Source organism: Spodoptera frugiperda, chromosome 1 (genome assembly GCF_023101765.2).
Source record: "Spodoptera frugiperda isolate SF20-4 chromosome 1, AGI-APGP_CSIRO_Sfru_2.0, whole genome shotgun sequence".
Lineage (NCBI taxonomy): Eukaryota > Metazoa > Arthropoda > Insecta > Lepidoptera > Noctuidae > Spodoptera > Spodoptera frugiperda.
Window position 1 is genome coordinate 658567 of NC_064212.1, and position 23686 is coordinate 682252.

The 23686-nt window shown below is 37.3% G+C and overlaps 2 protein-coding genes across 2 annotated transcripts; both read right to left on the reverse strand.

Moving 5' to 3' along the window:
• Window positions 1-164: 164 nt before the first annotated feature.
• LOC118273408 (sodium/potassium-transporting ATPase subunit beta-2) lies at window positions 165-7461 on the reverse strand. Its single transcript, XM_035590368.2, has 7 exons — window positions 7312-7461; window positions 3747-3797; window positions 3072-3191; window positions 2239-2420; window positions 2042-2128; window positions 1484-1712; window positions 165-1288 (listed from the first exon to the last, which is right to left on the reverse strand). The coding sequence occupies exons 1-7, from the start codon at window positions 7373-7375 to the stop codon at window positions 1185-1187; spliced, it is 837 nt and encodes a 278-aa protein (XP_035446261.1). The 5' UTR covers window positions 7376-7461; the 3' UTR covers window positions 165-1184.
• A 5011-nt stretch (window positions 7462-12472) lies between these two features.
• On the reverse strand, window positions 12473-22481 carry LOC118273476 (sodium/potassium-transporting ATPase subunit beta-2). The gene is made up of 7 exons (XM_035590457.2): window positions 22294-22481; window positions 15743-15883; window positions 15119-15238; window positions 13996-14189; window positions 13775-13864; window positions 13423-13606; window positions 12473-13306 (listed from the first exon to the last, which is right to left on the reverse strand). Exons 1-7 carry the CDS (start codon window positions 22424-22426, stop codon window positions 13197-13199), a joined length of 972 nt encoding a protein of 323 aa, XP_035446350.1. The 5' UTR covers window positions 22427-22481; the 3' UTR covers window positions 12473-13196.
• Between the last annotated feature and the right edge of the window lie 1205 nt (window positions 22482-23686).

The window sequence follows — 23686 nt, forward strand, 5'->3', positions numbered from 1 at the left end:
GAAATAAGTTTCTTTTTTTTTAATTTCGTTAGTTCCTTTTCTGTAATAATTTGTAAGAACATCTGTTTAGAATTATTCAATGTGTTGCATATTGGCTCAGGTAGGCGAATAGTCAATTTTTGTAATTAAATTGTGAAGTTTTCGGTAATAAAATAATCAACAAATTATATTTTTCATACTTTTATTCACAAGATGACATCAAAAAATGGAGGCAGTAGGAAATTGTAATTTCAACATTGTAACAAAATTAATCTCAGACTATGATTACATAAGATCTTACAAATAAATATTTTATTTACACAATTATTTTTAAACTTAAAGATCACATGCATTAAGTATTTACTTATAAATTACTTTAGGAGCAAAACGTAGGTTATGCAATCGTAATTATCTGAAACAATTTAATTTTAAGTAGAGGCATAAGTATATTAAATTTTTTCTCATATTTTAAACAGGTAGGTACAGGTAGTTTATGAAACAATTCAATATAAATAACAATACGTAGGTATATTTTGAATATTAACGATTAGGTTTAGGTACAATGATTACGCAGGTACTGACAACATTTACAGATATTTATATGCGGTAAATATCACATCTAAATAAAGCGAAACGACAACATCTATTATATACGATCTTACAATAATTATAAATTTTAATATAAATAATTATTAACTCTAAATAATTGATCTTTTCAACACATTTTATTTAAACTTTTCTCCCTTAATAGTAAGTAGCGGTATTTGAGAGTTGTATTTTAACACTTTATTATTTAAACTACTAAACATTCATTCATTATCTTCCAAAAGCAGTACGAAGACTTACATTCTAGGAGTTAGTGTAGGTAGAAATGCAGGTAGATATCGTTAATTATATGTATTAAAAACGTATTTTATATTTGAACCCGTAGAATATAGGTAACTATAGTTTTAATATATCTTTTATAATTTAACTGGGAAGTATGAAACGTTAACCATAATCGTATATAAAAAGTATAACACGTTGAAAACTAATTTTGTACAATTTTCATCTTAAATGGCCTGTGAGTCTACTATGACCATAATTTAGTAGCGTAGTCTAATATTCAAGAAAATCCTAAAGTAAGAATTAAAAATATTAAAATACTGAGATCGAAATAAACCGCAAATCCTAAATAACATTTAAAGGCAACCAGTGTTGCCAGCTTATTCGACAAACAACTCGAAACGCGCGCGTCCGTAACGGCTCTTAGGATCGTAGAATATATCCCGAGTCCAGATGCGGCATTCTACGTTGATCACCACTCCACCTGGAATAAACGGATTTATTAATAACTAAACATAGGTAGGTAATTAGGCAGCATTTTTGTATATTTTTAGGAAAAATTTATTCTTTTCCGAGCTAGAAGTTCGGAACAATGTGTTTTAGGCGTTTTTGACATATTCGTATTATTTATCGTATAGGAAATCGCAACACCGAATATACAATAAAATAAAATATTTACGTCGTGGGTTTTCGAAATGCACTGCGATCAGAGGCCCAGGGACCTGATCGGGCAGGTTTCTAGCGGAGTAGGGAATCCGGTCAGCAGTGTGCAGCCGGCTGAGGGGGAACCCTGGTGGGTACTCCGCAGGGATGTACTGGATGGGGCCTATGTTCTCCTTGTCAGCGCTGAACTCTCCTCCACAGGATACCCACACGAAGTCACCGTATTGGTTCGCAGGGCGATGACGCTGTGGAAAAAAAACCAAATTATCATCACTCATAACGCAAAGGCAATTAGTATTAGAACTCGAAACGGGATATTTACCATGTTTTTCTATTTCTTTAAATATCCCGTTTCGAGTTTTAATACTAGTGTTAGTGACCATGTCAGCTTAAAAACGTATAACAAGGCAATTATACGAAAGTCCACGATGGGCCCACGACTCAAATAACACCACTGGTGTTGCAGATGTCAAGAGGCTATGGTTACTGCCTTAAACAAGACGAAGTTCAGCTAGTTAGGCAGGTAGCTATTAATTTCGCATTAGGTACTAAAATAATAGGATGTTGTACTCACCATCGCTTCCCGTATGTGCTGTGGCATGTCAGGAGGTATGGCCAACGGTGTCGTCATGTTGTAGGGCTCTGGTACCCAGTAGTGGATCTAACGAACAGAGAAAATTAGGTATGAGACATTTTCCGAGTTCAAACTGATGCAAAATTAAGAACACTCGTAGCTTAGTTTCATCTGTCTTCTGTTTTCTGCATACTTACATGTGAAAGTCTCAGAAAGACACAAGGTTTCCCCATGGCGTATCCATAGAAGTCGTCAGCGGTGCAGGGGTGCCATAATCTCATGGCCATGTCACAGGGGTCGGAGCGCAGGTGCTGGTCGCGACGGTTGTGGACCGAGCACGGAGCTCGAGGCGGCTCCTCAGGAATCGAGGTCTCGTAAACTGATGAGGAATAAAAAAAACTTAAGGCTTCTTTAAATTAACCGCAAAATGTCGCGCGCCGCGCCCTGCTAAGTAACTGCTGGGCTACTTGAAGGCGCTCTTAGAGTACCTTAATGTTGATTAGGTAATAATAGAAGATTTTTAAAGCCTATATTTTTGGAAGGGGTTATTCTTCTATACATTATGTAGTTTTTTATCTAATATGCATGTTTACCGCCAAAATTGGCAAGGTCAGTCATAACGTTGCCAATTTTGGCATTCTGGGTGACCCCAGACAGTCCACACAGCTGATGTACGATATTATTGATTACGTATGTATCCTCGAAAAGCAGAGTTAAACTGTGGTCGAAATGGATGATTCGCACACATAACAATAGGGAGACGAATCTCTAATAAATTCTTCTTTTTTTTCTTTTTTTTTTTAAAAACGTTGCCCCACACTAGGATTTTCTCCTGTGTCGTGGGTGCGTTTACAGACATACAATTTCACATGCACATGACACCCAGACCCGAAACAACAATTTGTGGAACACACAAAGAGTTGCTCCGTGCGAGAATCGAACCCGCTACATGTTGCGCGGTAGCCAGTTGCCCAGCCACCGCGCCAACCTTGTAGTCGAAATATTCTAATAGGAACACATAATTCCTTACCGCGGAGGAAGTCATTGAGTCGCCGGTACCAGACGTGCCAGCTGCCGGGGTCGTTGCCCCGCACCTGGATCAGAGGCTGCTCCCAGTTGTACTCCTCAGACCGGGGCCAGACTTCCAGCTCTGGAACACGAAAGAAGATTAGTACCTGAGACATAAATGAAGGTATAGAATAGGCTGAATAGGAGACAGGAGGGAATAGTAGCCTAATATCAACAGCAGCGTCATTTACAGAAAACAGAGGGCTTAGTACGAGTTAGTTTTACGTTTAACGAGATCGAAACGAGAATGCGTTTGGCGTTCTGATTGGCTAGCTAAGGCGCCGAATGCGCGAATATATAATTATACACGCAAAGCAAACTCATACTGGGGTTATAGACTCTAATTAATAATAAAAAATTACAATGTAATCGTATTGTGCTTGTAAAAGTTGTATTTGTAAAAAAATACAAACATATTTTTAATACTGTTACATAGTATTTAACTTTACTACTACTACTATAATACTATTACTATTTTAAAAACTTCAGTATAAAAAAATAAACGCATGCAATAACCAAAGGGCACCGTTGACATAAATGCGCCATAAGTATTGACATTTCAGAGGGGCGACGTTAGTTGGTCTCTATGGAAATTATACATTTAGTAGCTAGTGTTCCATGTTATTGATACACTTACCAACATAACGCTGTGGCAGTAGCAGGCCAAGCAGCAACCCGATAATACCACCTGCAAAATAGAAAACACTCTTTCATAAAGAGTAGTAGTCAGTCAACCTGATAAAAGTTCGCTGGAAGCTGTTGGATGGATTCTCTGGAAGTCAATCTGGAGGTCATTGGGGAGGCCAACGTCCAGCAGTGGACAGTTCTTTTAAAAAAAAAGTTGCCCCACAATAGGATTTTCTCCTGTGTCGTGGGTGCGTTTACAAACATACAAGTGAACATACACATGACACCCAGGCTTGAAACAACAATTTGTGGAAATCACGAGTTGCTCCGAGCGGGAATCGAACCCGCTATACTTTGCGCGGCAACCGGTCGCCCAGCCGCCAGCAGCTGATATGTGATGATCTTGACCATACCTTTACTTTTATATGAGCCTCTAGCATGGCTTGAAACTAGTCGAGTTTCTCGTCAAATAATTACGTGTGTAAGCCAAAAAACATAATAATTGATCAAAAAATTTGCTTAAAATCTTTATAAGAAGCACCTTTACCTAATTTTGTTCAGTCCGTTCAATCAGTCGGTCATTTACTAACACATAATAGCTAGGTGAACATAATAATATAGTAGGTAAGTACTAAATTACCTAAGCTATCAAACAAGCAAGTAGGTAATTAAAGTAGTACCTAGTCTTTGTGTGCAGATGACGTCACGACATACCAATAAACTATACGACGTAATAAAACTCCAACCCGGACAATTCGGTCTATTTATGTATGTGCTATGTACCATATTGATCAGGATCAGATTCCAGTTCGCGTTATCCCCCGATAATAATTGGCCTATTTTCATAACCTGCTTTAGGTAGTTCAAGAGTTCATAAATAATAATACCTACATATCGCATCTTCGGTAAAATTTCAAGCTAAAATTTTCGAAAACTAAGTAAACATGCCAAATCGCCTTTAAAAAGCTATATAAACCTTAAAACGTCTGTCCTGAAAATATAAATGATAGTCGTGTAGATTAATTAAATGAAATGAATCATGTAGATTAGGTGTAGTTAAATTAGGTAGATGCATTTTCGATTAACACACGTTCGTTAACTACGGTTAACAATCATAATGCAACTGCCGTACTCAGAGTAATTTAATGGTTAGTTAAACTATTCCTTAGTAAAGATTTTGATCCGAAAACAATTACTAAGAACTGGGTAAAGTAACCATTAAATGATACTGAGTACGGCGTTTAGGTACTCATGAAGATTTGTCCTTTAATGATAACTTAACCCAGTCCTTAGCAATTGTTTGCGGAACAAAATCGTTACTAAGGAATGGTTTAAGTACTTTAAGTAATCATGAAATGTATCTGAGTATGGCAGTAAGATCATTACTTAACGAGAAGCTTTGGCAACATTCAAATAGATGTTATAGTTATAGATTTATTTATCGCCGTTTAACAAAGAAACGACAAAGACTCCGGGCGCCACGAGAGGGCAGGCGCCATATTGTCTGACGCTGGGCGGGCGCGAATCGAGAGAGTAAATCTTTTTACGAGTTCATTACGTAACATAGTACACAACTACACAGGTACCTGTGGACATGGCAACTAGGTAATCAAGAATATGTAATGAGTTTAACCTAATTGATATGCAATACATAGGTATGTGTTTTATGCGTATCTTATTCGGTAACCTAGCTGTTCCCGCGCGGTTTCACCCGCTCTACTAGGCTTTTACTGATGTTTTTAGCGTGTTGTTTTATAGCATAAGCCTTTTTCGATAAATGGGCTATCCAAGACAAAAAGAATTATTCAAATCGAAGCAGTAGTTCCGGAGATTAACGCATTCAAACAAACAAACTCTCTTCAACTTTATATATAGTATAGATAAATAGTCTTAGGCAAAGACTAAAGTGTACTTAGACACCAGGCATACAAAGACTACTTGATTATATATTTACATTTCATCAATATATTTTAATTAAACGAAATTTTAATTAAAGATACACTATTTGTGATCATAAACGTACCTGCGCCTTCCTGATCTAATTGGAATAAATGATTTTGACTTTGACCATGATGCCTTTGGTCATCGAAGAAAGAAATGGAATCAACAATCGAAGAACAAACTCATGATGTTAAAGTGAGTGTTAAAGTGAGTAAATAGCAAATGGTCTGAGCTCAGAATGCTAGTTATTGAGCTAATGGCTCGGTGTGACAAGGTGTGGTTTGGAAATATTACCGGTGCAACAAATGGGTGCAACCTGCTGCATTTCCTAGGTGCAGCCACATGAAAGCTTTCATAATGTTCATGTCAATGGAGAATGTTAACGTTTTTAGACATGTATGTAACTATGGAGCCCTCGATGTAACGAATTGATCTGTATACTTAGTTTTGTCGTACAATCAAAACTGACCAAATTATATGCATCTAAGGTTTTGATGACTTGAATTTCTCATACAAAATTAACATTGTACTGTGACGTCATAGTACAACGTATCATATATTTTTAATACTTATATCTAAGTAGTAGGTTATCACTTAATAAGGTTTTAAAGCTATTTAAATATAAGAATGTGTATGTATTTTTTTATTTACGTAATATTAACATTCTCCATTACTTTAATTTCGTGTTATTGTAATATATGTTGAGTACTGCATTTGTATATGTATGTGTGCGTGACCATTAGCGCGTTATCCTGAAGCCGAGGCCAGGCAGGGAAACCTTACAAAGGAAAGTTTTACTAAACAATGTGCGCTTTTGTTTTGATCCTTTAATAATATAGACAAACATACATTACATTATAAGTAATATAATTATTAAATAACAAATGGTAATGAGTGTTTGCCGTGCGTAAAAAATATATATTGTTTTTTTACAAAGCTCAAAGCATTTTGAACTTCACTGAAGTAGTGAGAAATCCTGAATTGCCTTTTTCGAGACTCAGTGAGAAGGGATTGAAACACAGATTGTTAATAAACTACTTACAACAAAGTCAAAATCAAATCATTTATTTCAATTAAACTATAAATAGGTACTTTTGAAACGTCAAGAAATAAAGAAATAAGTAATTTTTTGTCAGTCTGTCTGTCCATCAGTGAAGCTGTAAGAACTGTAAAACTGTCCAAACTGTAGCTTTGAATGGGATAAATTCTTAAAATGAAAATAATAAAATAAAACATCTGAACAATTTCTTTAAAAACCTAGCCAAAACACACTCTTAAAAGCAGAAAAATAAACACAAGCTCCATAATAACAATCGAAAGTATTTTAATAATTAAAACACGCCTAATTATACTTATAGGTTTTTAAACTGACATGCTCACTAGTACTATCATTAGAACTTAAAACAAAAAAAAAAAAACTAATACAAATAATAAATATCCCGTTTTAAGTTCTAGTGATAGTAACTGTACCTAATTATTTTTGTGTTTTGGCTTCTCATCAATCCGCTTTATTTCTCTGCACAACCCTATGGTTGACTGTTAGAGAATGCCTTAAGGCATTAAGTCCGCCTTTCACTATTTTGAGATTAAATAAATAAATAATTTCCTAATTAAAAAAATAAATATTCACTCACCAATAACAAGGACCACTACAGCAACGATGATGATAATCTTGATGGTTCGTTTCTCCAGCCCCATGGTGCCTGGTTCCTGACTCCTGACTCCGGCTGGTCGGCACGTCTCTCCTCACGGAACTACGGACACAGAATACGAGCTCGCCACTCTCTGGGACCGGGGAGGATGCCACTGGACGGTGTACATTGCTGGTCTATTATAGGATCTGTAGTTTAATACTATTTTGATGAAGATTTTAAAAAATGTTGAGATTGATGTCAAAAGTAATAAAAAGAATATGAAAAACTAAAATGCAATAACAATAAAGTACCAAGAAATACTTTAACTTTATCTTTAGGTAAGGGGTCCAAATAAAAATGCAATGAAGTATTTTTTACTACGTCACGCCTACGAGGTGCCTACGAGTTTGCTACGACACATCTACGAAATTGCTACGGCTACGTCGCGTCGTAGACACGGCTAGGTTTGTTAATTTATTTACTTTTATTTTTGTTGTGTTACACACACATTTACAATTATTACAATTGTAATGTTTTCATAATTGCAAGAAGTCGATTAAAAATTAATTAAGGATAGAACGTTGCCGAATTAAGACCTTCATCTAATTGAATCCAATAATTGTTTTTACTTTGAAGCAGTACTTGTAATTTATGAGATGCTATAATTTTAACAAAATCTCAACGACTTGTATAAATCAGTTTGTACGATTGTAGCTTTCAAAACATTATTTATTCGATTAATCTTCTGAAAATATTGCATACATAATTATACTTGAAGCTATCTAGAAGGATATAGACTCCACCTAGTCAACGTGATTGAAATCTAGAACATAATATTAATACTGATAATTATTACCTCCCAAGCAAGCAATGTACATCTTCCACGAGGGGTTCTTACGATGGCGTCGCGGCGCCGCGGCTGGCGTCTTGCTGGCGGCGTCGGAGTGCGGACTACCAAATTGTACCGATTTCTGTACCCTCTACCCCCCAGCACCCCCTACGTGAGCCAAGTAGGGACACGGTCAGCCAATGTTACTGTTGAGAAATCCAATAGTGATATGATTTGGACATGAAATATGAGACGTGTTAATGATCGTAGGATGAATGGTAATTAAGTTTTATTTCAGTGATTTTTATGCGATGCTTAGTAAATCGAATATAGAATTAAATTAATATAGAATTGTAAATCAAAGCGTTTCTTGTGGGTATTGAAACCAAGTAAACTTATTAAACATTTCTTTATAAGAACTTCTAAGGAATAGTTCCTTGTCGTTGCATTTCTGTAAGAGTCAAGTTTCATATATTATTATATTTTCTTTATTATGATTTGTACTAAAATTGCCTATTTACTTTGATTATTAAAAGCCGCTGAACTCACACACTATACAAACCACAATAACAAATTAAGAGAATATAAAAATATAGGTAAACAATGCATAGGTGACAATTCTATTCACTTTCTTAATTATGTACTATTTTATGTAAATATTGATTATTTATTTTTGGTTGGAAATATCTTAAACACGTTCTTTTAGAAATGTGTTTCGCTCGAAATGTGTAACACTTAACATAACTTTACTCCTTTAAATACCTGTAAATCAATAAAGATGAGCTGAAAAAAGAAAAATATAATTTTGAGATTTTCGAACAGATGCTTAACAGTTTTTTAACGTGTAATCAAAAAACATGGAATGGCAAGTAACGTGAATTTACAATTAAAAAAAAAACAACATCAATCAATTTACTACAAATAACAAAACCTCAGAGTAATTTTGTACACAAACAAACCACAGCCAACGAAAGAGACAACAGATATTCTTTTAACGTAAGACAAGGATAGAGAATGTCATATGATATCTGTGATGATATCCAGAGGTTGTTGACACTAGAATGGAGGCGAGATTTTTATGTGACAGACAAATAGACGCCAGAGCTTCAGATCTATTTCTTATCATTACCCTGGTAATGTCGGAAATGTTGGATAGTTAGTATTATTACCTAATGACGTCTCAGGATCGATATTATTAGTTTTCCTAAGATGGTTGACGAAAGAGTCTCTAAATATTGTTCAGAGAAATTCATTTACTCGTGCTCATTGGTCGGGTATCTCACGTATCTTGGGTTCCATTCCCTAGTTTGGAAAGACGTAAAACTCAAAAAGTACACGACATTTAAAAAAATATATGTCTAGTTTATAATAATACTCAAGCCTAATTAGACAGGTATAATCATAAACTCAACATAAAACCTTACTGTATTACAGAAGTGCACTTCTGCCTACTTCTTGGTACTAAAAAAAGCAATGACGTAATTTTTTAAATTAACTAGTTACTCCCGCGGGGTTTCACCCGATCTGCTCGGGTCCTATTTGTCGTAGCGTGATGTTTTATAACCTATAGCGTTCCTCGATAAATGCTCTATTCAACACAACAATATTTGTTCAAGTCGAACCAGTAGTTCCAGAGTTTGAGTGTTTAAACAAACAAACTCTTCAGCTTTACATATCAAATATAGAAGTATAAATATTCGTTTTATTCGTACACAATTAACAACTACATAACTCTATAAGAAAATTGTAAGTGTACTAACTACTAGTAAACTACATTTACTACCTACCCCCTTTCGCAACAGGGGTTGATGACACGCTGAGCGGATTACAAAGGGTGAATGAATAGCCCTGTTAATAAACATACAATTTCTATGTAGATTTATTGGAAACTTTACTATGTGGGGGTACAGTATTTGTCTATGTGAGCGTGAAGATAAACATTGTATTCATGGACTTAAATTATGTGTTTATTTTTGCCTGAGTAGAAAACACAATTCTATATTACTGATTCAGGATAACGTAAGCAAAAATATAGACGAGAAATAAAGATTTGTAGCAACAAGACTCAAAAGACTGGTAGAGGGCGCACGTTTTCGTGGATAAGACATATGGCACTTATATTACTAGGACTTAATTTTTTTCTGATAACAGTTAGAACCTTGCCGATCACTTGGAGCCACTTTGACGTCGACTCCAGGAACACCTGTATTTATAAAATAACTTAAACGAAACAAAATCTACGAAGCCCATGTAAAGGTACCGTAAGTAGAACACAAAAACAAAAGCACATCAATTCGTCCATTGTGTAGAAATTCGCGACATTTTCGCGCTAACCCTCCGGCGCCGGGCAGTCGGGTACGTCCTCACCCTCCGTCCGCCGTGCCCCAGTTACGGGTTACGGGTCTATTCCACCCCGGTACTATAAGCACCTTCGATGTACTCTCTTGGACTATGACGTCATTACACCTTACTCTTTTACTCAAAGGTATCTATGGAGAGTATTTATTGGATGTTTCAGATTATAGATTTCTCATTTACGATGGTACTTATGTGATTATTTTTTATGGTATCTATTATAATATGTTTTATTAGCTCCTGTCTTATACAGCAGGATGGCAAATTGAATAAATGTATAAAATCTCAGAAATAGCTTTTGTTAACATTTTAAATATTGATTCTCATCAAAGTCTTTATTTAGTTATTGTTCTCTGTATCTATTATCTTTGTCTCGAAATTATTGAGTTACTTAACGAGTTGCAATTTCTGATTGAAAAGGTTTATTGTCTGACTGCATTAGAAAATAAAATCAACATCATGTTTATATCATATAATTTTGAGTACATAGAGAAAAAGGTAAGTAAAAACTAGAACTTACGTATAATGTTAAGTTCTTAGTATTACGATAGCAACAGTCAGAAACTTCGAAAACCTTAAAGCTCATAAATTAATTAGCTAATTAATACTTTGTTGGACTCGGGAATCGAACCCGAAACCCGCTCAGTAGTTAGACCTTTAAAAACGCAATCAATGATGCAGTAATGCCATAGGATCTATTCAGTTTTTCTATTTTACGTATAAGATACTACTGGATACTCTAGGTAGGCTTTGCGGCAGAAAGTCCGGGAATATGACTTATTCAGAGTTGGCTACAGTATAGGAAGCGATTAAGGTATAGGGATGGTTTTAAAGAGATGAATCTCACGCTCAGTTTTCTTCCTATGTTTTAACTAAAACATTTTTTCACTACGCTTTTTGTCAAAACAATTTTTTCAACACATCACCAAAGAGGGTCATTTCCCAGTCCCCGATTCTCCAAAAACCCTTAAATTCCTAATCCACAAAAGGCCGGCAGGGCACTTGTAACGCTTCTGATGTTTCGAGAGTCTATGGCCGACAGCGATTGCTTACCATCATATGATCCGTCTGCTCGTTTACCAAAAAAACTTAGATATAACCTTTTCGGTGGAATTGTTTTAATCAGTTTCTACGTCAGTTCCGTAATTAGTGCTTCAAACTTTGTACTCAACACCTACACTTAAATTATAACTTACTCTTTCAAACACGTCACTTGTCTTTCCTCCATAATACTCTGACGTCACAGCTTCTGTTGAAAGACATCAGGGGCGGGAACATATCACTCACTGACAATTAACTAAAGCAGTATTTTTAGAAATAATAAGCCAAGTTTATTGTGAACAGCAACAGCTAATGGCATGTTGTCAAAATGTGGTTGGTCGTAAAATATTTCCTCATACGTGTAATTTTGTGTTATCAAAATTAAGAGACTGGATGAATGTCCTTTCCAATTTAGCTTTGTAAAAACATTTGTCAACTAGTATTTGACCATTGTGTTACTTTTTTGAAGCAATGTGTGAAGGAACTGGGTTACAGTACCAGGTGCCAGTAAACGGAAAAGAGAGGGCTACGATTTTCTTACTTCTACTGAGCACAAAGAGAAAGAAAGAGATATTATCGCTTTAAATTATTTGTCCATTGCGTCATTTTATTTAGTCGATTGATGCACATAAATCGGTATACATCCCCGTCACTTCTTAAATCATTATACTAAGTTAAGCATAATTCAGAGTTTAGTACTTGAGCTATTTCATGTAACATTTTAAGTACCGTTAGAGACTAGGGGCTTTACTCGTAGTATAATTTACCACATCGTGTAATAAGTGCACACGTTGAGCACATGCATTGTTATGTGTATCTAGGGAAATCATTGAAATCTGCGAATGGTGTGTGTAGTTCATGTAGGTCTTGTAGGTACTACTAAGTACTTATAATACAACAGGGATAGGGGTACAACTACAAAATGAAACACGGATAAACCTAAATTGGAACCAACTATTGCGTGTTTATTGACTGTCCGTCCAGAAAACATTACATAATTCATAAATATTTAATAAATTTTAAATTTCATTAACTTTATTTGAAGCGTGACAAACCAAAGTTAAATTAGTGGCGCCCTCTGGCTTATTCTAAAACGAATACAAATTAATCGCCGACTATGTGGCTATTGCTAATGGCGCTTGGCAGCCGGCCTGGCATGACCTCCGTGACGACCTTGGCAGCCGCAGCGAACAATTGGCGGCCTTGGCGACTAACTGGTAACCATGACCTGACAACACTTATAACAACTAACAGCCGGTAGAGACCGGCACCACCAATTAGCATGACTAGTAATCAACTATCGATCTTTGGCAGTAAGTTGATGAACTTGGCCAATTGGGGTTCGATGACCTTGGCCGATAGGCGATCAGTTGGTGACCTCGGCGACCAATTGGCGGGTGGGCCTTCACCGCACAGAACGCGTGAGTATTTACAGGGTTACGGGAGCTAGTACCGGCAACGTTTGGCCAACAAGTCGAACACCCTACTTTACAACTGCTACACTCCTGGCTCCGAGCTGCCGAGACTCGTCTGGCTGCGTGTTGCGGTATAGCTCCGGTGTATGAGCATGTTCAAACATAAGTGCTACTCAAAGGGCCCGGTCGGGGATTCTGTACGGTGGAGGCTTCGCTCTGTGGCCAACTGGCAGCGACTGGCGTGCTTAGGCGCGGTCCACCATCAGCTCGAAGTGCACGGAGCCGCGCCGCTCGTAGCGGTCGTATAGGATGTTCTTGGCCCACGCCTTGCACTCTATGTTGATCAGGACACCGGCTGGAAACGAACAAAACATATTCTTTAGCAACGAATCACCCTTCAATCGTGTGATTTTCATCATACAATAAAATTGAGTCTCCCATAAGCAACTTCAAATTAGTTTGGATACTTACTCCTGGGCTTTTCAAACAGCACAGCGACGAGGGGGCTGAGGTAGCCCTCCTTGTTGGTGAAGGGGTAGTAGTAGGCGGGGAAGCCCCTGCGGGGGATGTACTGCACGGGCCCGATGTTCTCCACGTCGGCAGGGTTCTCACCCTCGCACGACACCCACACCGTGTTCGCATCGGGCTTGCCAGACTGTCAGGATAAGACATTCCATAAATTAATTGACATTAGAAACTATCACTTATCACTACATCAAGGGATATGAGATCTTGGGTATTGTTGAGTATTTCTGGTTTAATGCCATTTGTCAATATCTCTTCAATCGAAGAGTCTGATGATGAGTTCCAGGTGAATACGTACCACCATCTTGATGTGCTGCTTGAGGTCATCAGGCATGTTAGAGGGCAGGTCCTCGGTGTTGTTGTACGGTTTGGGCACCCAGTTGAAGATCTGAAATGAGAAAACCATTGTTATTTCATTTTCATGATCACCTGGTATAACTTTCGTGATGGATTTTGCAATTGCTATCACGTTAAGCATAGAATATTTTTTTCTCTACTTCAAGAAGGTGCTGATCTTACCTTATTCAGCTTGAGGAACACGCAAGGTCCAGCTTCCTCATAGTTGTACTGGTTGGCGGAGGTGCAGGGGCTGAAGTCATCGACAGGGACGTCGCAGACCTGCTTCTCTCCAGTGGCTCCGGTGGTGAACGAGCAAGGAACCCGGTACTCTGCGCCACTCGCCTCACCCACACCACTGCCCTTCTTGCGGTAGTCTGAAAGAAGATGATTTAAAAACTTTATTATCAGAAGGATACTGATGAATAAGTAACTCTTCTTTTATTTTAAGTTGGTTTTAAAACTGTTTTAGTTAGTAATATGCGTATTTCCTGATTTCTATTTCAGTATATGTATTGCTGGTGGTTATACCTTTTTTTTTGAGGGGGCAAAATCATCCAATGACTTCTCTCGCCTTGGGCGAGGCGTGGTTATACCTAAGCATTTTGCCCTTAAAGAGAGATTTAGTTGCATGTGTATACAAGCTATTACTTTTGAAAACCAATCCATACAACTGTGTCTGTAGAAGGTGGCCTTGGACAGTGATTAGCGGATCCCAACAATGATTAAGAGCAACGACACGATGACCTATTAAGATAAACGGTTGTGCCAAACAGTTCAATAAACGTGAACAACTAAAGTGATGCAGATTTTTTGCTATTTTCTATTTGGATCTCCCATGGAAGATTGACATGAAGTTTGGAATGTAGGAGAATGTTGGAGATCTCTTAGAAATAGCTCATCATGAAAGAGAGATTGCTGTGAGCACAATCACCCGATTTTAGAATGCATAGTAATATGAACTAATCTCTAGAAGAAACTGTCTTGTAAGGGACATGATCCTGTTGTGCTAGGCTTTGTTCGATCTTTCATTTAGGTCATTGTAGTCACAGAAAGACACAAAGTTATTGTTATTGAAGTCCTGTGCGAAAATGAACTCTAAGAAGTAAACTTTAAGAACTCAGTACTCTTAGTAAGAGTTTGCTTTACGTTCAAAGTTATCGAAACGAGAGCGCGTTCGACGCTTTGATTGGTTAGTTTATTCGAGCCGGCCAATCAAAGCACTGAACGCGCTCTCGTTTCGATTACTTTAAACGTTAAGTATAGTAGCCTATACATCCTACATGTATGATGATACTACACTTACCCTCCAAATAGTCGTCGATGATCTGTGCCCACTTCAGCACGGAGCCCTTGTCGTTGGCCTTGTAGTAGATCAGGGTGCTCTCCACGTTGGCACTGTCCGGCATGGGTCGGAAACCCAGACCTGGAAATGATTAACCAACCGTTAAAGTATGGGAACATTCAAATCTGGAATACAAAGAAAGTATTGTATATGTTTGTTTAGCTACTAGCTGGAAGTTGTCAATAATATAATTAATTATTATATGACTGCACGGTTGGTGCGGTGGCTGGGCAACTGGCTGCCGTGCAACGGGTAGCGGGTTCGATTCCCGCACGGAGCAACTCTTTGTGTGATCCACAAATTGTTGTTTCGGGTCTGGGTGTCATGTGTATGTGAACTTGTATGTTTGTAAACGCACCCACGACACAGGAGAAAATCCTAATGTGGGGCAACGTTTTTTAAAAAATGAAAAAATGAATGAATGAAATGAAAATGAATTATAACAAACCCTTTTAAATTCAGAGTTAGCGTGGATTTTTGGAAATTGACTACTGTGTAGATACACAAATATGCACTCAGTGTCCATTAGGGTGTCTTATACTGCATTAAATGTGATAATCGGAGGAACAGTAGATTGTAGCTCACCTGGGTTGGATCCGATGAGTGAGCCATCAAGCTGCCACTTGGGCATCTTGGAGTCCAGCGTCTGGTAGAAGATCGCCAGCATGGCGGCGAAGAAACCCACGAGGATTGCATAGAAGATTAGGTAGAACAACAAGATTTTAGCTGGAATGAAATAATATGAAAATAGTTAGACAACAGTCAATATACAGAGGTTACATATGTACAAACGTAATTAACAATACAGGAACCAATCTATTTATAAATATTATTTAGCTGCTAAGTGAATTCACTGCCTTTCCAAATGTAGGAAAATATAATTAAACCTCAGGTTTTAACATGAGGTAGACTAATTAAATTACCGTTAATCCAAAAGATGTTTAATATCATTCTAATGTTTGTTTTGTCAACATATAAAAGTTTAAAAATTGATTACACAGTAACAAAAATAAAATGTCGGTTGCTCCGTTAGCGAAACTCATACCAAAACAAAAATACCAACAAATATATTAACTGCAGACCTATCTTATAACCTAGAGACCTAAAAGTAGGTCATTCTCAGAAAGCCTAGATCCAGTATTGATTTCGAAGGTAGAATACCGACTGCCGTCTGACCTCCTTTCAACCCTAACCAAATAAAACAAAATATGTATACAACAGCTCGTATAAATCTGCTGAAAGAAATGAAACCTGAAGGGCTGGCCTCGTTTCTCACGCGATTACCATCTGTTCGCAATGGGCTGAAAGCAGGCAGCTATATTTAGGGACTAACTTTATGTTTCTTTATTTCTTTCTCGTGAAATAAGGTCGTGTGACTTTGTGAAACGATGTCTGTATTTGGGTTGACTAATTCAAGTCTTTTTGATGTGATTTTACTAAGCCTTTGCCTTTGATTGGTACCTACTTGAATAATAAATTAATATTTCTCTAATATACTTCAACGCGTAACTGAAATTCAAGCTTCACTTACGACATCCTACTAATATTTAATTAAAAATGCTAAAGTTTGTGAGTATGCTTGTTTATTACTCTTACACGTCAAAACGGCTGAAGGCTTCAAAATAAAATTTGCAATAGGGGTAGATTATGGTCTGGAATAACTCATAGGCTATTTTTTATTGCACCTGAATGCGGACGAAGCCGCTGACAGAAGCTAGTAATATTATATCATCACTTCAAACTTCCGAGTCCTAATTACATAATGTTTCTATAAGCCTATAAATAACTTGTTTACAATTATATAACACGGTGTTCCTAATTCCTACAGCGGCCGTGTCATGTAATAGGTAAGTAGTCTGCGCGGCTGATGAGGCCGATAATTGGTTGTAAGTGGCGACAATAGGAGTTTCCTATCTAACTACCGGCCGATCACTGACCGCATTCGCGAATTCCTTTACTTATTGAACGAAGTTCTTCCGTGTCAGCAAGCCATATGCAAGTAGGTAACAGATAAGAAGAAGCGAGCGTGATGTCTGAGATTTGATTCTTTGGTGGAAATTTTTGACTAAGTATACAGATAAAATCTAGCATTATATTTTAACAACTAATTAACTATATAGGTTCTCGACTTTTTAAATAAAAGAAACCAAGATGGCGCCTAGTTCTTATTGTCGTTTACGTACTATCTCTGCAAGTATGACACGAAAGATCTACATTTTTCCAATACACGATCATCTAGCTCTAACTCTCCTTACTCCTTAACTTAAGGCCTAAATATCACCTTACTAGACACAAGTAATTCATCAAAACTATAATCTAGATACATTGTGAGTTGACAAGCGCAGCCTGATTTAATTACATTGTATCTGCTCGTCAATCAGCACTAATTAACAATAATGTCACCGGCCGAGATCACTTCGCAGCACAGCGCCAACCGACGCCATTTATCGTGTGCTCGCGAAGTATACGGAATTAGGACACCTTGTTAGTTCGGCTCAAGGTGAGGGGCTCAGGGACTGAAATCGCGAGACGAACTCCGGCCCCCATAAGAGCGGGTCTCTGAACGGCGAGCAAGGGTAGCTAGACCAGAACCAGACACGTATGTACGGCGCCTCAAATAGCAATCAGGCTACCACAGATCCCCATCTGTGGTGTTGTCCCAGTAGGGCTGATACCTGATCCGGAGCTGCGTACAACCTAGCTGGTCTATTGGGGCTCCGACTCGAAAAGCAGAAGCAGGAACGAAGTGGTTTTTAGTCAGTAAGAATCTGACGCATCGCCCAAGGCGGGACAAGTCATTGGATGATTTTCCCCCTCATAATAAATTAATATCTAAATGTATAATTTGGTATACCGTAAATTAATCTGTAATCTCTAAATCTACATTCACAAACTCTATATAGTTTACAGAACAGTTCGCTACTACGCCCCAACTACTATAAAACTACACCAGCGCCAACCGCTTGAAACTTGAACTAATTGCAAAAAGTTTCACGGGGTGGAAAATTCAAACTAGTTCCATTAAACTGAGAGGATGCCGACTTTCCATGTCGTTGCATAATTAACTTTATTGCGCTGTTTTAAAGTTTAATGTCTGTTAAATAGAGGCACTTTTCCTCCTGAATTAATTTGCATAATTAATGTAGATGAGCTAGCTAGCTGCAGGTTGGAAATAGGTACATATTCTGATTAAATATGAAAAACGTAATACTAACGAAAAATATTTTGCAAGACAGACTCATCAAAGGAATAACTTAGGGCTGCAAAGTATCGTCTAGAGAAAGGAGACCTCTTAGATCATTAAATTAAACAGAACTTTTTTTGATGGGGAAATCATCCAATGGCTTCTTCCGTCCTGAATGAGGCGAGAAGAAGTCAGACTCTTACTAACTAAACACCACCCCGTTCCTACTCCTTTTCGAGCCGGAGCTCCGGTAACCCACTAAGTACTTCACAGCATCAACCCAACTGTGCCTCATAGATTAAACATAACTTAAAACACAAATATAAATACAAGAAATGTTTTAACCTACCCCACCAATATAAAAGAACCTGCCCTAAAACCGCACAAACCACAACCAAGAATCGATGCGGCAGCCGAGTCATTACTAAACCATTAAGTATTGATCGATACCCGCCTCTGGCCAGTCGATGGCTTTTCCTAGGACCGGTACATTAGTCAATATTGTATGCAACTGCACCAATGCAGATACGATAGTAACACGTAGTGATAGACTCGGGTCACGGAGCATGCGCGGAAAACGTGCGACCTTTGACTAGAAGACTGTATGACGCTTGTTTTCTATGAAAAGGTAAACGTGACTAGATTCTTATTTGTAACGTTTTGAAGCGATTTTTATTCCGACTTTTCTGCTACTTTTTTTTAAGGGAGAGAATTATCCAATGATTTCTTTTCCCACCTTGGGTGAGGCGAGAGGAAGTGTCAGATTCTTACTGATTAAAAACCATCCCGTTCCTACTCCTGATTCTGTTACTGTAAGACATGAACATTATAAAGTAACGGCTTTATACCCGAAAGGATAGGTAAAAGTACACATGTTTTGTTACTTTTACTACCAGGAGTAACAGGAGAACTCATCAACTTATTGTACATTTTCATGTACAATATTACAATACCTTAACAATCACGTAAGTAACTTCTGGATATAGTGAGATATTATTAATAATCTTTGGATTTATCCCAGATTGAACTAAATCCGAGTGTTATTATTTTTCGAACCTTCTTAATCCTCTTGTAATACTATAATCTTGGCTTCATGTTTCTGGTATATTGAGTCGCAGTTTTTGAGGTTTACAAAAGTGTACAAAAAGGTATGATTTATTTACAAATTAATACCACCTTTGCCTCGAATTTTATCATCAAACGTCGATACTTTAAATTATAAGTCAAACTGAACTACTCAATACAAAATACGTACTCTTTACAATTAATATACCTATACGTAACTCTATTTATTTTATAGAAATGATTTCCTTTGTTCTTTTGTTATTTCATCTCCCCTCGCTGTTAACCCCTCAGGTCTGACTCCTTGCGTCCTTGAACGAAATTCGAACAATAGTTGTTGGATCACGCTTTGCCATATATTTGATCTTGAATAATAAATTTAACTGCGTCAAAATATATCGTAACGAAAATAATAGTCCAAGTTCATAGATATTTACTTATTTAATTTATAATTAAGGCATATGGTTGTGGTTAAGTTAGTAAACTCTGTTTAGTCGTTCTTGAATTATAAAACTTATAAATAAAGGGTGACTAACAAACCATTTTGTTTTTGTTGTATAAATAAATACATACATATTGCGTGCCCGTTTTAAGTTCTAATGATATATTGCGTGTCCGTCGAGTCATTCAAATAACTTTGACAACAAACTGTATATTAGCAATATTTATAATTTGGACTATAAGTATAGCAATAGCAATAATTATGTATTTTTTAATAAAAACAAGTACATATGTACTACCCGAGCGCGTCCAATAGGGACCTGCGTGGAATGTTTTACTAAGTACTTTTTTATATATAACTAATTAATAGTACTAACAGGTACTTATAATTTGGACAATTAGTATTAGTGATTGAGTATTACAGACCTATAGTATTACTGTTGATGAACCGAAAAGGTGTGTAAGAATCGTAGCAATTGGCGCACCATTGTCTCTGCCTACCTCCATGGGAGACAGGCTTGAAGTTATATATGTATGTATTACAGACATATCGAAAATTATTATTATTTATTTCGTAATTATTTTCTGTGACGTCTTCGCTTTGGTCTCATTTTATGGCGCACGAGTTATACAGAATAATATAAGTAGTAAGAAATCCTTTCAGCCTTAATATTGTAATTACGACATTGTGGTTTGGCGATTATCTAATAAACAAGTGAATAATTACAATAATTTATTGTTTTATTTATTTTATATTCAACCGCTACTGTATAACCACCGTATGCATGCATGAGCTATACGAAATCGCGATGTTCAAGTATGTTTTAAGCCATTATGGTCATGTTCTAAAAATATAAATTAAATCAGTTTTAAGTTACCTACCCCCGAGGGGGTAGGTAGAAGTGCACGTTACGGCATATAATACCGCTGTACAATATGTAAGTACACCCACTTTTAACCATTTGTGTTATAACCCTAATTATGTGAAATTATGTCAGTTATTCTTTTAAATTCCTTATTCTCGATACTCGAAATGTAAGAAAGTCAACGTTACATTGGTGGTGCCTATGTTCAGCAGTGAATCTTTTGTGCTTGATATAATGATGCTTAACGTTAGGTTCCAAATTGCAAACTACCCACTTTGCTTTACCTGTGAAGTCTGAAGCCATTAATTTGTGAATAATTACACCTCTGCCGAACCTTTTTATGCAATACATACATACATAAAACCTCACGCCTGTCTCCCATGGGGGTAGGCAGAGACAACGGAACGCCAATTGCTACGATTCTTACACACCTCTTTCGCTTCATCAACAGTCATCAGTCTTTTCATGCATTTCTTTTCTTCTTATGAAATATTTTATTTAATATTAACGATAACGATTTCTTATTTATCATGAAACATTGAATATTATTTCCTAATTAAAGACAATGGGTATTAAAAGTGAGGGTAGTTAAAGCATGGAAGTACCGGGCAGGTGGCGCTCTGTGTCCACTACCCTTTTGGTAAGAGGGCGTGAGTATATGCCCATACAATATGTAATGTATATTTATATTAAGATTATACATACGAATATATTGTACTGAAAAAGTATCGTATTGTGTAACGAGTCATTAATTGTTCTATTAATAACGTGTCTTAATAAATAAATGAATCAATTGGACTGAAGATTATATTTATAACAAAGTACTCTTCTTTCTTATTTCTTAAATACTTTAGTTAAAATAAGGAACGATTTGGAAAATAGGGTATTTCCCTGAGATGTGGTTCGTCCTTGGATCGATCGCGGCAAGGACGATGCGCGCGCAGCCCCAGTGGCGCGCGCCGCCCGCCATGGCGCGAAAAATTCACAGAAATGCACCCTATGCACCCGTTTATTTATTTAAATAGACACTCCTTAATTTTCACATTGATCCATTAAAAGTGTAAGACATTTTTTCTATACGAGACAAATATGTTAATTATATCTTCTCTGTGACCTTACGTAATAATGGCGATTTTCGAAATGGCGACAACGGCTGTTTTTGGACGAATATAGAACATCAAATGACAGTACAGAATTTTAAAATGTACAATTCCTAGTGCAACACTACAATGTATTGTTCCTCATGTTAGTTGTATTTACACTATCTGAGCACCGGAAATGATGGCCACAGCGGAGTGATTAAAGTTACAAGATAATTACGTACATGTGTAATTTGTGAGACATTCGAAGTCATTACACGCTCGGCTCGGAACTCCATGCGCTAACGACAGGTACAGCATAGGTGCAAGTTCACCACGGTAATTATAGACCAACCTTACATAACTTCTCCGTGACCCACAAAAGAAAATGTCCCGCAAAAAGAATTTTCCTCCACCAGTTTTCCAGTCCTCGTCTATCGATTTTCCCTCCAAAAAGAGAAGGAAACCTATCATACGACCATATGAGAAAAATGTGAAACTCACCCCAACTCGATCCCGTGCGGCCAAGGAACTGTCCAGTCTCGCTGTTCCACAGGAAAATCCTGAACGACTCCCATTTGCCTAGATCCGGCGGCGGGGCGTAATATTGTTCTGCAACCTTTGTCTTGTCTGCCATGTTCGAATGCCGAGCCGGACTGCGGACGGGAATCGATTGCCGGCGCCTTCGCCCTGTCTTGTCCCCTCCCCGCGCTGTGGCACCCCTCGTGCGCCTAGCAACCCCTGCAACCCCGTACCGCGCTTACGTAACGATTACATAACGCGGCGCGCGCACGTTTCAGACCTACATAGCTCACCAGCTTGCGTGGAGCTCTCCGGCCGCGGCGCTGTTCCCTTTCTTCCCATCCATTGTATGAGTGCAGAGGGGCGCTTGAGGTCTTTGTGAATAAGTCAGGAAATAGGGTTGCAAAATAAAGCTTTGCCGTCGGATGGACCGCTGCCTCTTGTGTTTAGGGGTCGTTTTAAAGCGCACGGTTTGTGATAAACTTGTAGCTCTGGGCTGGTCATTGTGCCAGGTTATTGGTCTGAACAAAAATTGATTTCATGTCTGCGCAATCTAGACTGAAATATGTGTCTAAAGCAGCGATAAAACTGAGATGAAAATAATTTTAGTTTTATGTGTATCAATTTGCAGTACAACGACATTTGATATAATCAGATAACTCTCTAATTGTCTTCTGAAACAATAATTAGTATGTAATAATTTAATAAACTGAGTTTAATACATAGATAAACTATAATAAAAGAATAACAAAATAGTTTGCTTCCAAACATAGTGTTTACAAACTCAATTTGGCGCTGCCTTGAATCAGCTGATTACGTGAATATCTGTTTAAATAAATAGTTTCACTCACTATCATAAAACTACTTAAACAAAACAATTTGAAATGTATGACTTAAATTAATACTTAACAAAAATGTTTTCGGTATTACTGCTGAGGTATCTCATCAAGACCGAAATGATTTCAGCGTAGCTCAAAGGCACACAAGCAAAGATTAATTCTTTGAATAGGACATTTTTTGAATTTATATTATACTAACTACTTCCGCGCTGTTTCACCCGCTCTGCTAGATTCCTAAGGTTTGTAGCATAATTATGTATCCTTAGTAACCTTCCTCAACAAATATACTATTCAACACAAAAATAATTATTCAAATCAATACAGTGGTTTAGGCGTAAAGAAGACAAAGACGTGAGTTACTTTCGTATTTATATAATTTTTCACCCACTGCTTAGCTTCTATTGGTCATAGCATGATATTTAATAGCCTAAAAGCCTTCATCGATAAATGCACTGGTTCACACACAAATGTTCTGGGGATTATCGCGTTTAAACATACAAACAAATTCTTCAGTTTATATTAAAATTAAATAAGTA

Bases quoted from the DNA above. Each gene is read 5' to 3' on its own strand.
- LOC118273408 (XM_035590368.2), bottom strand. From the start codon at position 7,375: ATGGGGCTGGAGAAACGAACCATCAAGATTATCATCATCGTTGCTGTA. The intron at 3,798-7,311 runs GTGAGTGAATAT...TCTATTTTGCAG, and splicing joins TGTAGTGGTCCTTGTTATTG to GTGGTATTATCGGGTTGCTG. The intron at 1,289-1,483 runs GTAAATATTTTA...CGTTTATTCCAG, and splicing joins GCATTTCGAAAACCCACGAC to GTGGAGTGGTGATCAACGTA.
- LOC118273476 (XM_035590457.2), bottom strand. From the start codon at position 22,426: ATGGCAGACAAGACAAAGGTTGCAGAACAATATTACGCCCCGCCGCCG. The intron at 15,239-15,742 runs GTGAGCTACAAT...AATCATTTCCAG, and splicing joins ACTCATCGGATCCAACCCAG to GTCTGGGTTTCCGACCCATG. The intron at 13,607-13,774 runs GTACGTATTCAC...TTATCCTGACAG, and splicing joins AGCAGCACATCAAGATGGTG to TCTGGCAAGCCCGATGCGAA.